General features: G+C 51.0%; 1 protein-coding gene across 2 annotated transcripts; it reads right to left on the bottom strand.

The window, feature by feature from the left end:
- Positions 1 to 8433: 8433 nt before the first annotated feature.
- DIRAS3 (DIRAS family GTPase 3) lies at positions 8434 to 10158 on the bottom strand. Of its 2 annotated transcripts, none has more exons than XM_079314259.1 (2): positions 9467 to 10158; positions 8434 to 9324 (listed from the first exon to the last, which is right to left on the bottom strand). In XM_079314259.1, exon 2 carries the CDS (start codon positions 9249 to 9251, stop codon positions 8655 to 8657), a length of 597 nt encoding a protein of 198 aa, XP_079170385.1. In that variant the 5' UTR covers positions 9252 to 9324; positions 9467 to 10158; the 3' UTR covers positions 8434 to 8654. The 2 variants fall into 2 exon arrangements, with proteins under 2 accessions (XP_079170385.1, XP_079170386.1); XM_079314260.1 differs by having other exon boundaries at positions 9908 to 10152.
- Between the last annotated feature and the right edge of the window lie 2270 nt (positions 10159 to 12428).

The raw sequence follows: 12428 nt of genomic DNA, 5'->3' as shown, positions 1-12428 counted from the left end.
CACAGATTGTGCAGGGACAATGTGGCCGTCCCATCCCTGGCAGTGTCCCATGCCAGGCTGGACCGCGCTTGGAGCAGCCTCGGTTAGTGGGAAGTGTCCCTGCCATGGCAAGGGGTGGAGTGGGATGGGATTTAAAATCCTTCCGACTCCAAGCAGTCTGGGATTGTATTAAATTCCAGGAAAGCAGAGGAAGATGCTGCGCTCATCCCCATCTCCACCTCCTGTATCCCCGTGGAGCATCCCTGCCCTGAGAGCACCGGGAGAGCCTCTCCCTGCTCTGTCCTTTCCTCGGGGCCAGGCTGCTGCTGTCCTGGCTCTGCCAGGCTCTCCCGGCTCCAGCCTGTCTCCACTCCAGCTTTTATGGGAGAGGGAATGGGATCTGCAGGCTCCTCTTTATTGCCATTCCAGCCGGGATGCACGGGAGGACCTTGGCCTGTGTTATACCCCAGTGAAAAAAAAAAACAAAACAACAACCAAACCCAAACAAAGCCTTTAGGAAGGCTGTTAAAAGAGAAGGAATTCCTAATTAAAAAGACAGGAATTCAGTTTTCCCAAGTGTGGCCAGCAGGCAGGAGGGAAGCGTTGCCCTCTCGTGGGCTGAAGCAGCAGCTTTGCACCATTCAGTCCTGAGCCAGAGCTTAATTAGCCAGCGGTAATTAACTCCCTGTGCAGCACTCCCAGGTGAGCAGCTTGTCAGGGATTGCCAGGAGCTTTTCTGGGGCTCCTGTCCCAGTCCAGCCAGTTTGCCACAGGACACACACTGGGAGGCCACACTGGTTTGAACTTTGTATTTTCTCCATTAAACATTTATTTTCCTTTCCACCAGGAGTGGGATAAAGACTCATCAAGAGGGGATCTCCTGTTTTTCCACCTTTTTTTCCTCCCAGACATTCACCCAGTGGATGTCTCACCTTTGAAGGCAGGCTGAGTTCTTTGCATCCTGGTGATACAAACACGGGTTTCCCTTTCTCCTACAAACACAAATAAATATGTACTTGTTTATTATTATTGTTATTGTTAGTGTGTAGTAGCAGTCTAGGTCAGGGCACTCAGATATGGGGAAGGAATTCTTCCCTGTCAGGCCCTGCCACAGAGAAGCTGTGGCTGCTCCTGGATCCCTGGGAATGTCCAGGATCAGGCTGGACAAGGCTTGGAGCAGCCTGGGACAGTGGAAGGTGTCCCTGCCATGGCAGGGGTGGCACTGGGTGAGCTTTGAGATCCCTCCCAGCCCACACCAGTGTGAGCTGAGATGCTGGGAGGGACTCAGAGCAGTATCCAGGGTGGAATCCTGCCCCCAACACCATTTATCTCTGTGAACTCTCATTATCTCCTGCATAACGAGGTTCAGAGTTCAGCAAGGGCTGCCTGCAATGCCCAGCCTGGGAGGTTTTGCAGCAGTTCTGCTCTCAGGGTGCACTTTGGTCAGAGAAAGCAAAGACAGAATTATTTTGCCCCTTTGGATGCTCTGTATCCCTTCCTAGGGAGGGGGGGGGATTCCCTGAAGGGTTTGGGGGGGCTTTCCCAGAAAGATGCTGGAGAAAATGAGCAACACCACTCCAGCCCAAACAATCCTGGCAGGAGCAGGCAGAGCAGAAAAGCTCAATTCTTGGACAAAATCATCAAAATTATACCATGTTCCCCCTCAAAACACACTGATATTGCCCCAGGATCTGTGCAGAACAGGAATCTTGATTTAGTTTTTCCAGGATCTTTGCAGAATGGGAATTTTTGCTTGGTGGCTTCACTGAGCTTGTATTTAACCAGAAATGCAGAGAGAAATGATGCTGAAACGAGCTGGGAGCAGGCAGGGGCTCACTGCTGGTTAAAGGCTGGGGCAGGGTGGAGGTTGTTGTCCTGAGATTATCCCTGAGCACAGAGTCCAGAGTGACACCACAGAAAGGGATTTCATCAACAAAGCAGGCAGCTGTGCCCAGCCAGCAGCCAGGGAAAGCTTTCTCTGGAGCAGAAGAGTGATCAAATTGCACGTGGGAGAGCTGGAGGTGCAGGAGAGGGCACAATGTGATTTCCAGGATGTTTTCCATCCCTCATCCCTGTGCCTGTCACCCTGCACCTGGCCTGGTCCTGCTGTCCCCTCTCCATCCCTGCTCCTGCCATTCTTCCCTTCTGGTGTCATTGGAGAATCTCCCTTGGCTTTTCCCACCTTTGTCCCAAAGAACCAGCCCCCAGGAATGTGATCTGAACCCCCCCATGCTTATTTCCCCTTACTATTTATCATGTATTCCTTCCACAGAGGAATCCCTGTCTCACTTCAATCCCCATCCCTGGGCTGGACACAGCTTTTCCTGGAAAAGACTGTCCAAAAGGAGCATGTGTGGTCAACAATCCCATTTTGTCCCATTTGTCCAGCATGGACACCCCCAGGAAGAGCCTTGTTAAAGCTGTTTTGAACAACCATTAATGCAACAAAAATAATTAAACACCAAATATCCTTGTGTTCCACACAACAAACACCAGCCATCCTTCAGTATCCTCTTTCTTGGATGTGAAGACTTATTTTTCCACTAAAAATTAACCAAATGAATCAATGCCTGGAATTATGCCTGGGGGAATGAGTAATTTCTTGCAGTTCATTGAAATATTTCCCATTTTGAAGCCATATTCTGGCTCATCTTTTCAGATCATCACAAAACTAGCCACTCTCCCCTAGTTCCAGCTCGGCCAGCTGGTAAAGCATCTGACAGCAGAAATGGCTCAAACAATCAGAGCATCAACATTCCCTTATTTATTAATTTTCTATCCCATTTTTGAGGTTTATGTTGTTGAAATGGCTGCCCAGGGGCAGAGTTCAGGTGTGCTCCTCCCCAGGGGCACAAGGAATACATTGCAGGGTTCCCTCAGCTCCACATCCATCCCAGCAGGTCCATGTGCAGGGCTGAACGTGGGTGCAGGCTGGGATCTGCTCCATCCCTGCTCCAGGGATGCTCCAAGCAGTCAGGAGGATGTGGGCAGCAGGATGTGGGCAGCCAGCACTGGCAGAAGAAGCCTTTTCATCACTCCCATCCCAGATGAGACCTTGGTTTTGATCCAAGCACTCCATGTGATGGATGGGTTTTTCCCTCCAAGGAGGGATTTTCACTGCCTGGGTGTGAGCTGCTCATCCTTCACCCACGGGCAGCCTGAGGCAGATAATGGGATGCAGGGGTTGGAGGAAAACATGTAGGAACAAAGGAAAACCATAACGTAGGAGAGAGGAGTTTTTGTATCTCCATCCTTAGATATTTTTAGTCTGAAAGGCACAAATGCATCACTGAGCTATGAGAGGAAAGCTCCCTGCTGCTCTCCGTGTCAGAGGGTTTGGAGCAGTGCTCTGCCTGCTTTGGAGGAGGTGCCTGTGGGCACCTAATCCAGGTGTAGGAAAACCAGATCCCTTAGGAGGAGACATCACAGGCAGGGACACCTTTCACTGTCCCAGGGTGCTCCAAACCCATCCAGCCTGGCCTTGGGCACTGCCAGGGATCCAGGGGCAGCCACAGCTGCTCTGGGCACCCTGTGCCAGGAATTCCTTCCCAATATCCCATCTAAACCTCCAGTTTAACTCCAATCTCCCTTGAGAAAAGCCCCTCTCACAGCGGATCAGCTGCATTTACCTTCTGCTCAATGCTTGGAGCAAGTTCTCAAACAGGAGATGGGCTGTGGTGGGACCCCCCTTCCCACCTGGACAAGAGCAGCTGGGATGGGTGGGTTGGAGCACTCTGGTTCTGTGCTAATCCAGAAAAACACAATCATTCCTTTCCCTCTAATTCTCAGACTTGCTGGAATTGGGAAGAGGGATGAGCAGCAGATGGGATGGAGGCAGCAGCCCAAGCCAGACCCTGTTCCAGTGCCCAGCTGTGCCAGGGAATTTCAGCTCCACCACCACAGGACTGTGAACAAACCCAACCGAGCCACAGCAGTGCTGAGCTCCCCTCCTTCCTCTGCTCCTCCATTTTTTGCATTATTAAATGTACTCCCATCTAATAGGATTTTATGTCATCGTTTTTCCCCGAAGTGGGAAAAAAGGAAACAATTAGGGGTGGCAGGTCTATCCTGGCACGCAGCAGCACCATTAAGCAGGAGGCTGGTTGGTCTGGAGCCTCTTTAGCATTTTCATTAACTCTCCAAAGCTTTTGATGTCCCTAATTTACACCACAGACACTGCAGAGGAGGCAGGTGATGACTAAGACGAGCTTTTACTCCTCTGGAGTGTGCCAGGTACCTCGTGGCTACGGACCCTGCATATAAAGCAATATTGCTTATTATTCCAAGCTGTTTGTTCCATTAATCATGAGCCTGCTTTGCTCTGGGAAGAGGAATTGGAATACAGCAATATTCTGTCTGCTTGTTTTTAAAATACATGTGTGGGTGGACACTCCAGCTACTGCTCACATTTTTCTCTCACAAGAAGAGCTGTTCGTGATTCTCCTCCCCAGTGTTTTCTCTTGACTCTGATTTTGTTCGTGGAAGTTGGGAAGGGAAGTGCCTGGAGCCTGTCAGGGAGTGTTGTATGGAAATCAGGAGTACTGACAGAGAAAGGCTTGAAATTCAGCATCAGAGAGAGGAAAAGAATTTCTTCATGGAAAGGGTGGTGAGGCTGGGCATTGGAAGGGGCTGCCAGGGAGGGTGGAGTGGTGAAGGAAGGGCTGGGTGTGACACTCAGTGCTCTGGGTGACAAACTGGGATTGGGCACAGATTGGACTCCATGCTCTTGGGAGGCTTTTCCAGCCTCAGTGATTCCACAGTGCTGTGATTCAGTTCAAAGTCCCCACTGCCCTCAGTCCCAGCCTTCACCAGCAGCAGCACCCAGGCAGCAGCAGGTCTGGGGATTCCTTCAGGATATCCCAAAGGAATTTTCAATGCTCAACTTGTGATCCCAAGACACTATGGAGGCACTAAAAGCAACTCAACAAGTTGTGTCAGCATCTTCTATGACCTCCCCACATTTGACCTCGTGAAGAACCTTCCAGATAACTAGAGAATTCTGGGGTAGAACAAAATGAGAAAGGGAATAAAACAACCAACTTGAGAATTATTAGTGAGTTCCCATCCAGCTCTCCAGACACCCACAATGTGTCAGGGCATGTCTCCAAGCTGAAAGGTTTACAGGATGCATAAACAGCTCCATAAAAAACATGTTGTCACCAGCTCCTGGAAAAGCACTGCTGGAAACATCAGGTAAGGCCAGAGCTGTCTTCACTGCAGACAGATGGCTTCACCTCAGTGTCCTTCACCAAAAGATCAACTGAAGAATTACAGGTCTGTTACTTTTCTAAACTGCACTTAGTCAGTCCTTCCAGTATATACTCTCACTCAAAACACAGCCTCCACCCCAATGAAATGAATTCCCCTTCCTATAAGAACAATAGACTGAACACACACAAACCATGTTCATATGGAAACAGCCAATTATATGATTTATTTATTTATTAATACAGTTTTAATTTTCAGTACGATTGAGCTGCACACCCAAGACATGGATTATTTACAGAGCACGAAAGGCAGACACAGCAGGTGTCACTTGTTCCCCATATGGTTTGGGGTTCCAAACTGGGACACCCCCAGGAGCACCCCAGCATCTCCACTGGCACACAGTCCTGGTCTCATGGCAAAGGAAGCTTTAATCATGGAATTGTTTAGGTTGGAAAAGCCCACTAAGACCAGCCAGTTGAATCATTCCCCAACCCTTGGCCCATGTCCCCAAATGCCACATCCACACAGCTTTTAAATCTCTCCAGGGATGGGGACTCCACTGCCCTGGGCAGCCCCTTCCAATGTCCAACACCTTTTTCCATGAAGAAATTCCTGCTGATATCCACCCTGAGCCTGCCCTGCCCAGCCTGAGCTGTTCCCTCTCTCCTGTCCCTGTTCCCAGATCCCAAATCCCCCCAGTGTCCCCTCCTGGCAGGGAGTTGTGCAGAGCCAGAAATTCCTCCTGAGCCTCCTTTTCTCCAGCCTGAGCCCCTTCCCATCCCCTCAGGGATTCTCCAGCCCCTTCCCATCTCCTCAGGGATTCTCCAGCCCCTTCCCAGCCCCTCAGGGATTCTCCAGCCCCTTCCCAGCCCCTCAGGGATTCTCCAGCCCCTTCCCAGCCCCTCAGGGATTCTCCAGCCCCTTCCCATCCCCTCAGGGATTCTCCAGCCCCTTCCCAGCCCCTCAGGGATTCTCCAGCCCCTTCCCATCTCCTCAGGGATTCTCCAGCCCCTTCCCATCTCCTCAGGGATTCTCCAGCCCCTTCCCAGCTCCTCAGGGATTCTCCAGGGTGCAGGAGTGCCTGAGCCTGTTTTGTTCCAATGAGTTGTTGCTCTGACAGATCCCAGTCCTCGGAGACCTCCACACAGGGAACACACAGCAGTGCTAATGACACATTCCAGAACACCCTGACTGTGTGAGTAATTGCAGATCCTTTGCACAGGCATCTCCATGAAGGCAGTGGGAGTTGGAGAGACATTATTAGGTCTCCTGACATTTTAAAAAGGCTTAGACAGAAAACGTCTTCGAGGGGTTTCAAAGGCTGCAGTGGAACTGAAATAGTTTTTGTAATAATAACCAAACAACCCATGAAGAGCTTTGTGTAACTGCTTGGACATGGGAGAGCAGAGGGAGAAAACTCATGCACAAAGTCAGAGAGGAGAAAGGAAGGGTTATGTCCAAGCAAAGCCATCAGGGCTGCCCCTGACAACAGCAGCCAGCACCACAAGTCCAGCACTGGGAGCTTCTCCAACAGGGAAAATCAGGAGCAGAGCCTCTGTGCTGATTTTGGAAAGTGATAAAACCTTTTGGACAGCTCCAAACCCTCCTGCAGAAGTTGAGTTTGTGAAACCATAAGTAAGACATTTTTCTGCTGAATCGAATGGCTCCAGATGAAAGCAGGGCAAAGTCCCCTGGAGCCATCTGACCCATGAGTGTGTAGGGACAGCCTAAGGAGACTGGAAAAGCAGCTCAGGGACAGCACAGGAGACAAGGGAGCACCAGGAGCCAGGAGTTGTTCAAATGTCATATGTTCACATGGATTGGTGGGTTTGTGTATTAGCCTGACACGTGAACAAAGATATCTGGGAGAAAAGGCCCTTCCACAGCCCCTTCCACTGAAACTCAGACTGGTTTGGGTTGGGAGGGACCTTAAAGCCCATCCCATTCCACTGTCCCAGGCTGTTCCAACCCCAACACTTCTAGGGATCCAGCTTCTGGGGGAATTGCAGTGCCAGGGCCTCCCCACCTTCACAGGGAGCAATTTCATCCCAACATCCATCCATCCCTGCCCTCTGGCAGGGGGAAGCCATTCCCTCTCCAGGCTCTCATATTTCTCACAGGCTCCCTTCAGGTTATTCTCAACACAAACACTTCCACAGGAAGAGCCTGAAAGCCTCCAGCACCTCCTGTTCCATATTGTGTTCACCTCCAACAACAAAAATCACTTCTCAAGAAAAGTGCTACAAAAAGCAGCAATTCCTCTCCTCCTGTGTCTCATGTGTCAAGACCACGCTGCTGTGTAAAAACCAAACCAAAGGTGCAACACTGAGGTGTTACAGTGTTCTGCTTGGGCTAAAACACACCCAAATAGGAGACAGAAACATGGAATTATTGAGCTTTGAAAAGTCCTTTAAGACCATGGAGTTCAACTGTTCCCAAGCACTGATCACATCCCCAAGTGCCACATCCACAAAGTTTTAAATCCCTCCAGTGCCTTCACTCACATGAAGTGTCTACTAAAAGTTCTCATCAGAGAGGGGTTTGCTTCCAGCTGCTCCTTCCCCAGGCAGTGTGATCTGAACTGACTCATCAAACCCTGGGTAACTTGGATGGAGTGGGGAAAATAAATATCTAACAGAATTCCAGGAAGGCTGGGAAAAGGAGCTTCAGACAGCAAAAGCAGGGTGGTGGTGTCAAGGAAAAGATAAGATTGTACATCAATGGGCACTTGGAGCCTCCCAGTTACCTTCATCAGGAGGCAGCTCCTGCTCAAGGACACCAAGGATCACCCCTGGACTGGGACTGAGAGCACACGGGATCTCCTGCCTCGGTGAACAGAGGGAGCTGCAGTAAAGCAGGAATGAAAGCTGATTTTACACAGATACAGCTGCACTCACTCCCAGAACTGCACCAGTCTCAGGAATGGCACAGCACACAGCAAAACTTCACTTCTGCCACGCAAAAACTGCAGCTTTGGTGGGCAAGCCAGTCTGTCAATCAGAAATGTAGGCACCCAGAACCACACACATGTTCATTTTTAGAGCAAATGCCTCACTTTGTTAGAGATTTGCTCTGGTCAATAGATTCCTGAAAACAATTTAACTCTGCACATTATGGATGATTTCCTCTGACTTAACAGGCTGGAGATATTTAAAAACTGGCAAGTATTCACAAGAAAGAGGTTTGTTCTGACAGACATTTTTTTCCTCTGGAAAACTTCTTACATTAAAAACTTCTAGTCACAGGTAATTGGTAACATAGAACATTTATTGCTTAAAAAAAAAAAAAAAAACAACATGCAGAAGCCATCCTCCTTAAAAACAACACATACAATTACCCAGTGGGGATTTTAGAGGAAAGCAACAAGCCAGCAAGGCGTGGATTCCTCCAAAACCTCCAGCAGAAATGTATTTTCTGTGGGAGTCCACGCTCCAGCTGCACCGTGCAGCAAGTCCAGCCAAAGGCAATCACATAACAGAGCATTTGCCTTGCAGCTTATCTTTCTTTTTCTGCTGTTTGGATTTCTTGCCATCCACCTGGAGGCTGATAGTTCTCCTCTGCTCCAGGTTCAAGAGCTCCTGGAAGAGCTCCTGCACGTTGTAGTTCATTTTGGCCGAGGTCTCCATGAAGGCACACTTCCACTTGCTGGCCAGCGCTTGCCCCTCGCTGGCATCCAGCTCCCTCTGCGTGTCGTCGCTTTTGTTCCCCACCAACATGATGGGGATTTTCTGGATGTCGCCTTTGATCTGGCAGATCTCATCGAAGATGGGGTGAAGATCTTCCATGGATTGCCGGCTGGTGACGGAGTACACCAAGATGAAGGCATGTCCTTTGGAGATGGAGAGGCGCTGCATGGCAGGGAACTGATGGCTGCCCGTGGTGTCCGTGATCTGCAGGGTGCAGATGCTCTTGTCGCAGCTGATCACCTGCCGGTACGTGTCCTCGATGGTGGGGATGTAGGTTTCCCTGAAAGTGCCCCTTACGAAGCGCAGGACCAGGGAGCTTTTGCCGACCCCAGCCGCTCCGAACACCACCACCCTGTAATCATTGCTCTGCTCAGGCATGCTCGCTGAGGGGAGGTTTTCGCCCAAAAAGCCCGAGTTCCACCAAGTTCACACACCCCTATGCAGAGGTGGGCTGCGGAGAGGGAGGCGGAAAGGTTGCGTTACTGAAATCAGCGATTAATAAATCACTCCCATCCTTTCCCTCTTGAAATAAAACACTGTTTCTCCCTACCCCAACCACGCAGCCCATGCACGGGGAGAGATAAAGAATTCACCTGCAGCCATCAGCTCCACGGAGCAGCGAGAAGGGGCTGGAATCGCCCGGCAGCCGCGGGGAAGAGGGGCTCGGCTGAGGGGAAGCCGCGCTCCAGCCCCGGGCACGCCGCGCTCCAGCCCCCGGGAAGGCGGTTCCAGCCCCCGGGAAGCGGCACCTCCCTCGCCCGGAGAGGAGGGGAGGCTCCGTTCCTCCGTAAATCCAGCCTTCCCCGTGAAAATAAATAAACAGAACATCGACGCAACCTGAATTAAAGCCGCTGCAGCCGAGGTGTGCTGCTCCATCCCTCGCTCGCACTACGGCGAGTCTCGCCCTCCCTCAGCCCCCAGGAGCTGCCGGGCTCTGCTGTCTTTCATCCACCCTGCGCATCTCTCAGCTTAAATTTAGGGCTGGTTTAATTAAAAAAAAACTTCGGTCAGGTTTTCACCCCCACTGACATCACCCCGAGCAGCTTTTCAGCCCACCCCGGGTAAGGCACCGAGCCCCGGGGCCATGGCCAGCAAGGTCCACCCAGGACTTTATCCGTGTAATCCTTTCCAACTCGGGATGTTCTGTGAGTGTGTTTGGTTCGTCTCCCTCACACCGCCGGATGAAATAGAGTAGTTGTGTGTCACAATCACAAGCCGTATTTCTCCTCGTTTATTAGGAATTTCCCCCAACGCCCTCACGCGGGGACACCGGAGCTCGCACCACACAGGAGCGGGCGGCTGTGTGTCCGTCCCCTCCGTTCACCTCCGGCACGGCCGCGGAGGCGGTAGAGCTACCCGCGGCTCCTCGCTCCGTCCTGGCCGCTGCTCCGGGCTCGGCTCTGCCCTCACGGCCCCTTCCCCTCCATGGGCTCCCTCCCCGGGCTCTGCCGTCATGGCCCCGTCCCGTTCCGGTTCGGCTCTGCCCTCACGGCCCCTTCCCCGTCCCGCCCCGGTTCGGTTCTGCCCTCACGGCCCCTCACGGCCCCTTCCCGCCCCTTCCCGCCCGCGCGTTCCCGCCCAGGCACCGCCCGCCCTCACGGCCCAAAATGGCCGTCGGCCGCTGAGGGGAGCGGTGCGAAATTAATGCGTTTTTATGAAGTGTTTCTGTTTGTGGGTCATCTATAGGCTGGTCACGTTACAATGTGTGGAATATGTAAAATTTCCTTAACAAAGGATTTTCTTTGATGTTTGGTTTGGTTTTTTTTTTTGTATACTTTCAAGGCTAATCAACAAGAAGTGAGATTGAATCTGTGCAACAACAACCAACAAGTTCTATGTGATGCCCACGTATTAAAAAATAATAAGTTCATTGTTGCTAGAATTGTTAAGATCAGGACTGGACATGTTTCTCTGCTCTCAGACCTGGGGGAGTTTAACAAACCTTGGGAAGAAGGATGAACCACAGATAGTGGGCACAGGGAATGCAAGATTTGTGGACCACAAGGACGTCTGGCAGAACTCCCAAGATTAGGAAAAATTCATAAAAACAACTCAGTAACTGTGCTGAAATCAGCACTTGTGGAGGAACACTTCCCAGCCCCAAACCACTTGTGGTTTTCTTGGTTATCATTTCTTATTTCTCTGAACCTTGCTGCGTTCCTAACTCTGTGGTATTCTCCTGTTTTAAATCCACTTCTATCAGCCTTGTAATGCTCCTATCCCAGACCAACAAAAAAAATCTCTTTAGATCTATTTCATACTGCTATGGAGTTTTTTGGTGTTAATACCAAAAACCCCCAGGAGTTTCAATCTTGACATGAGGCTGAAATATCTGGGGTAGAACTTGAACCAAATCCATCCCCATTTGTACTGAGATGCTGTAAAAATTCTGTGTGAATTAATAATGATAATGAAAATATGGGAATAAAGCAGAAGTGTGACCCCACTAATCAACATTTGTGGGGCCAGGGATCACCTCTCACCTTCCTTTTGCTGGAAAAAAAAATTCCTGTTCATCTCACACCTGCTTTTAGAGTCCCTGTATCTCCAGGCAGGGTGACTTGTCTGTGGCCAAGCCATTCACTTTGCCTGAATCCCATCATTATCGGGGATTTTCAGAGCAGATTTACAAACCGTCATTTCTGCTGTTTATGGGCTATTTCTAGACCGTCATTGCTGGTGTTTACGAGGTATTTATTAGCCACAATCAAACGCTGCCTAGGAATGAGTAGCAAATTCACTCTCTGTGCTAGCCACTTTTGCTCAGTTAATCCCATTTTTTTTCAGATATTTTCCAACGGTTCTTTGTACGAGGTGTTTTATTTAAACCTCCAGATCTGAAGCCTGAAGCTGGGATTGATTTCCTATAATAGGCTCTGCCAAGGGAAGAACTCTCAGAGCTCTTGCACAGCGTGGTGTCAGGTGCTAAGTGGGAAGCAGACCCGTGACACGTCCATGTGCCCGCCTCAGATCAAAAACCTTCCCAAAAATAAATCTGTTGCTGCTGATTTGCTTATTTTTACCCCCGAAATGCACTGTCTGTCCCGTCGTGGGGAGCAGGTGCCTGCCATTGAAAGCGGAGCTGCTCTGCCGCCGTTCCGTCCCCAGCAATGCGCCCGGTCCTGACACTGCCAGAGCAGCTCTGGGCTGCAGCATTTGGGGTCGCACAGCTCACGGGCTGTCCGGGGGCTGCTGGAAGAGGTTTTAAGGAGAACAAGGAGGAAGCCCCGGCAGTGTGGCTCCTACACATGCCAGGCTGGCCCCGTTCCCTTGCGGGTTTGTGCGCGGCGCTGCCCGGAGCGGGGTCTGGCGGCGGCAGGTGGCAGCAGAGCCCTGCCAGGGCAGGGAGAGCCGCCGCAGGAGATGCCAGGGGCTGGCGCTTCTGCGGGCACGGGAATCTCATGGATTCGCTCTGTTCACACTCGGTAGGTCCCAGGGAGCTGTGGCCTGGCTGGAGCCAGCACAGCTGCAGCGGGAGCAGAGCCACGGGCTCTGTGTAAAGCTCACACCCGACCCTCTCTCAGGTGTGGTTTTATCACAGCAGCCCCTCCTGCA

The sequence above is a fragment of the Erithacus rubecula genome, assembly GCF_903797595.1.
Source record: "Erithacus rubecula genome assembly, chromosome: 10".
NCBI lineage: Eukaryota > Metazoa > Chordata > Aves > Passeriformes > Muscicapidae > Erithacus > Erithacus rubecula.
The sequence above is the reverse complement of the archived record's forward strand: the minus strand, read 5'-3'. Positions and strand labels throughout refer to the sequence as shown.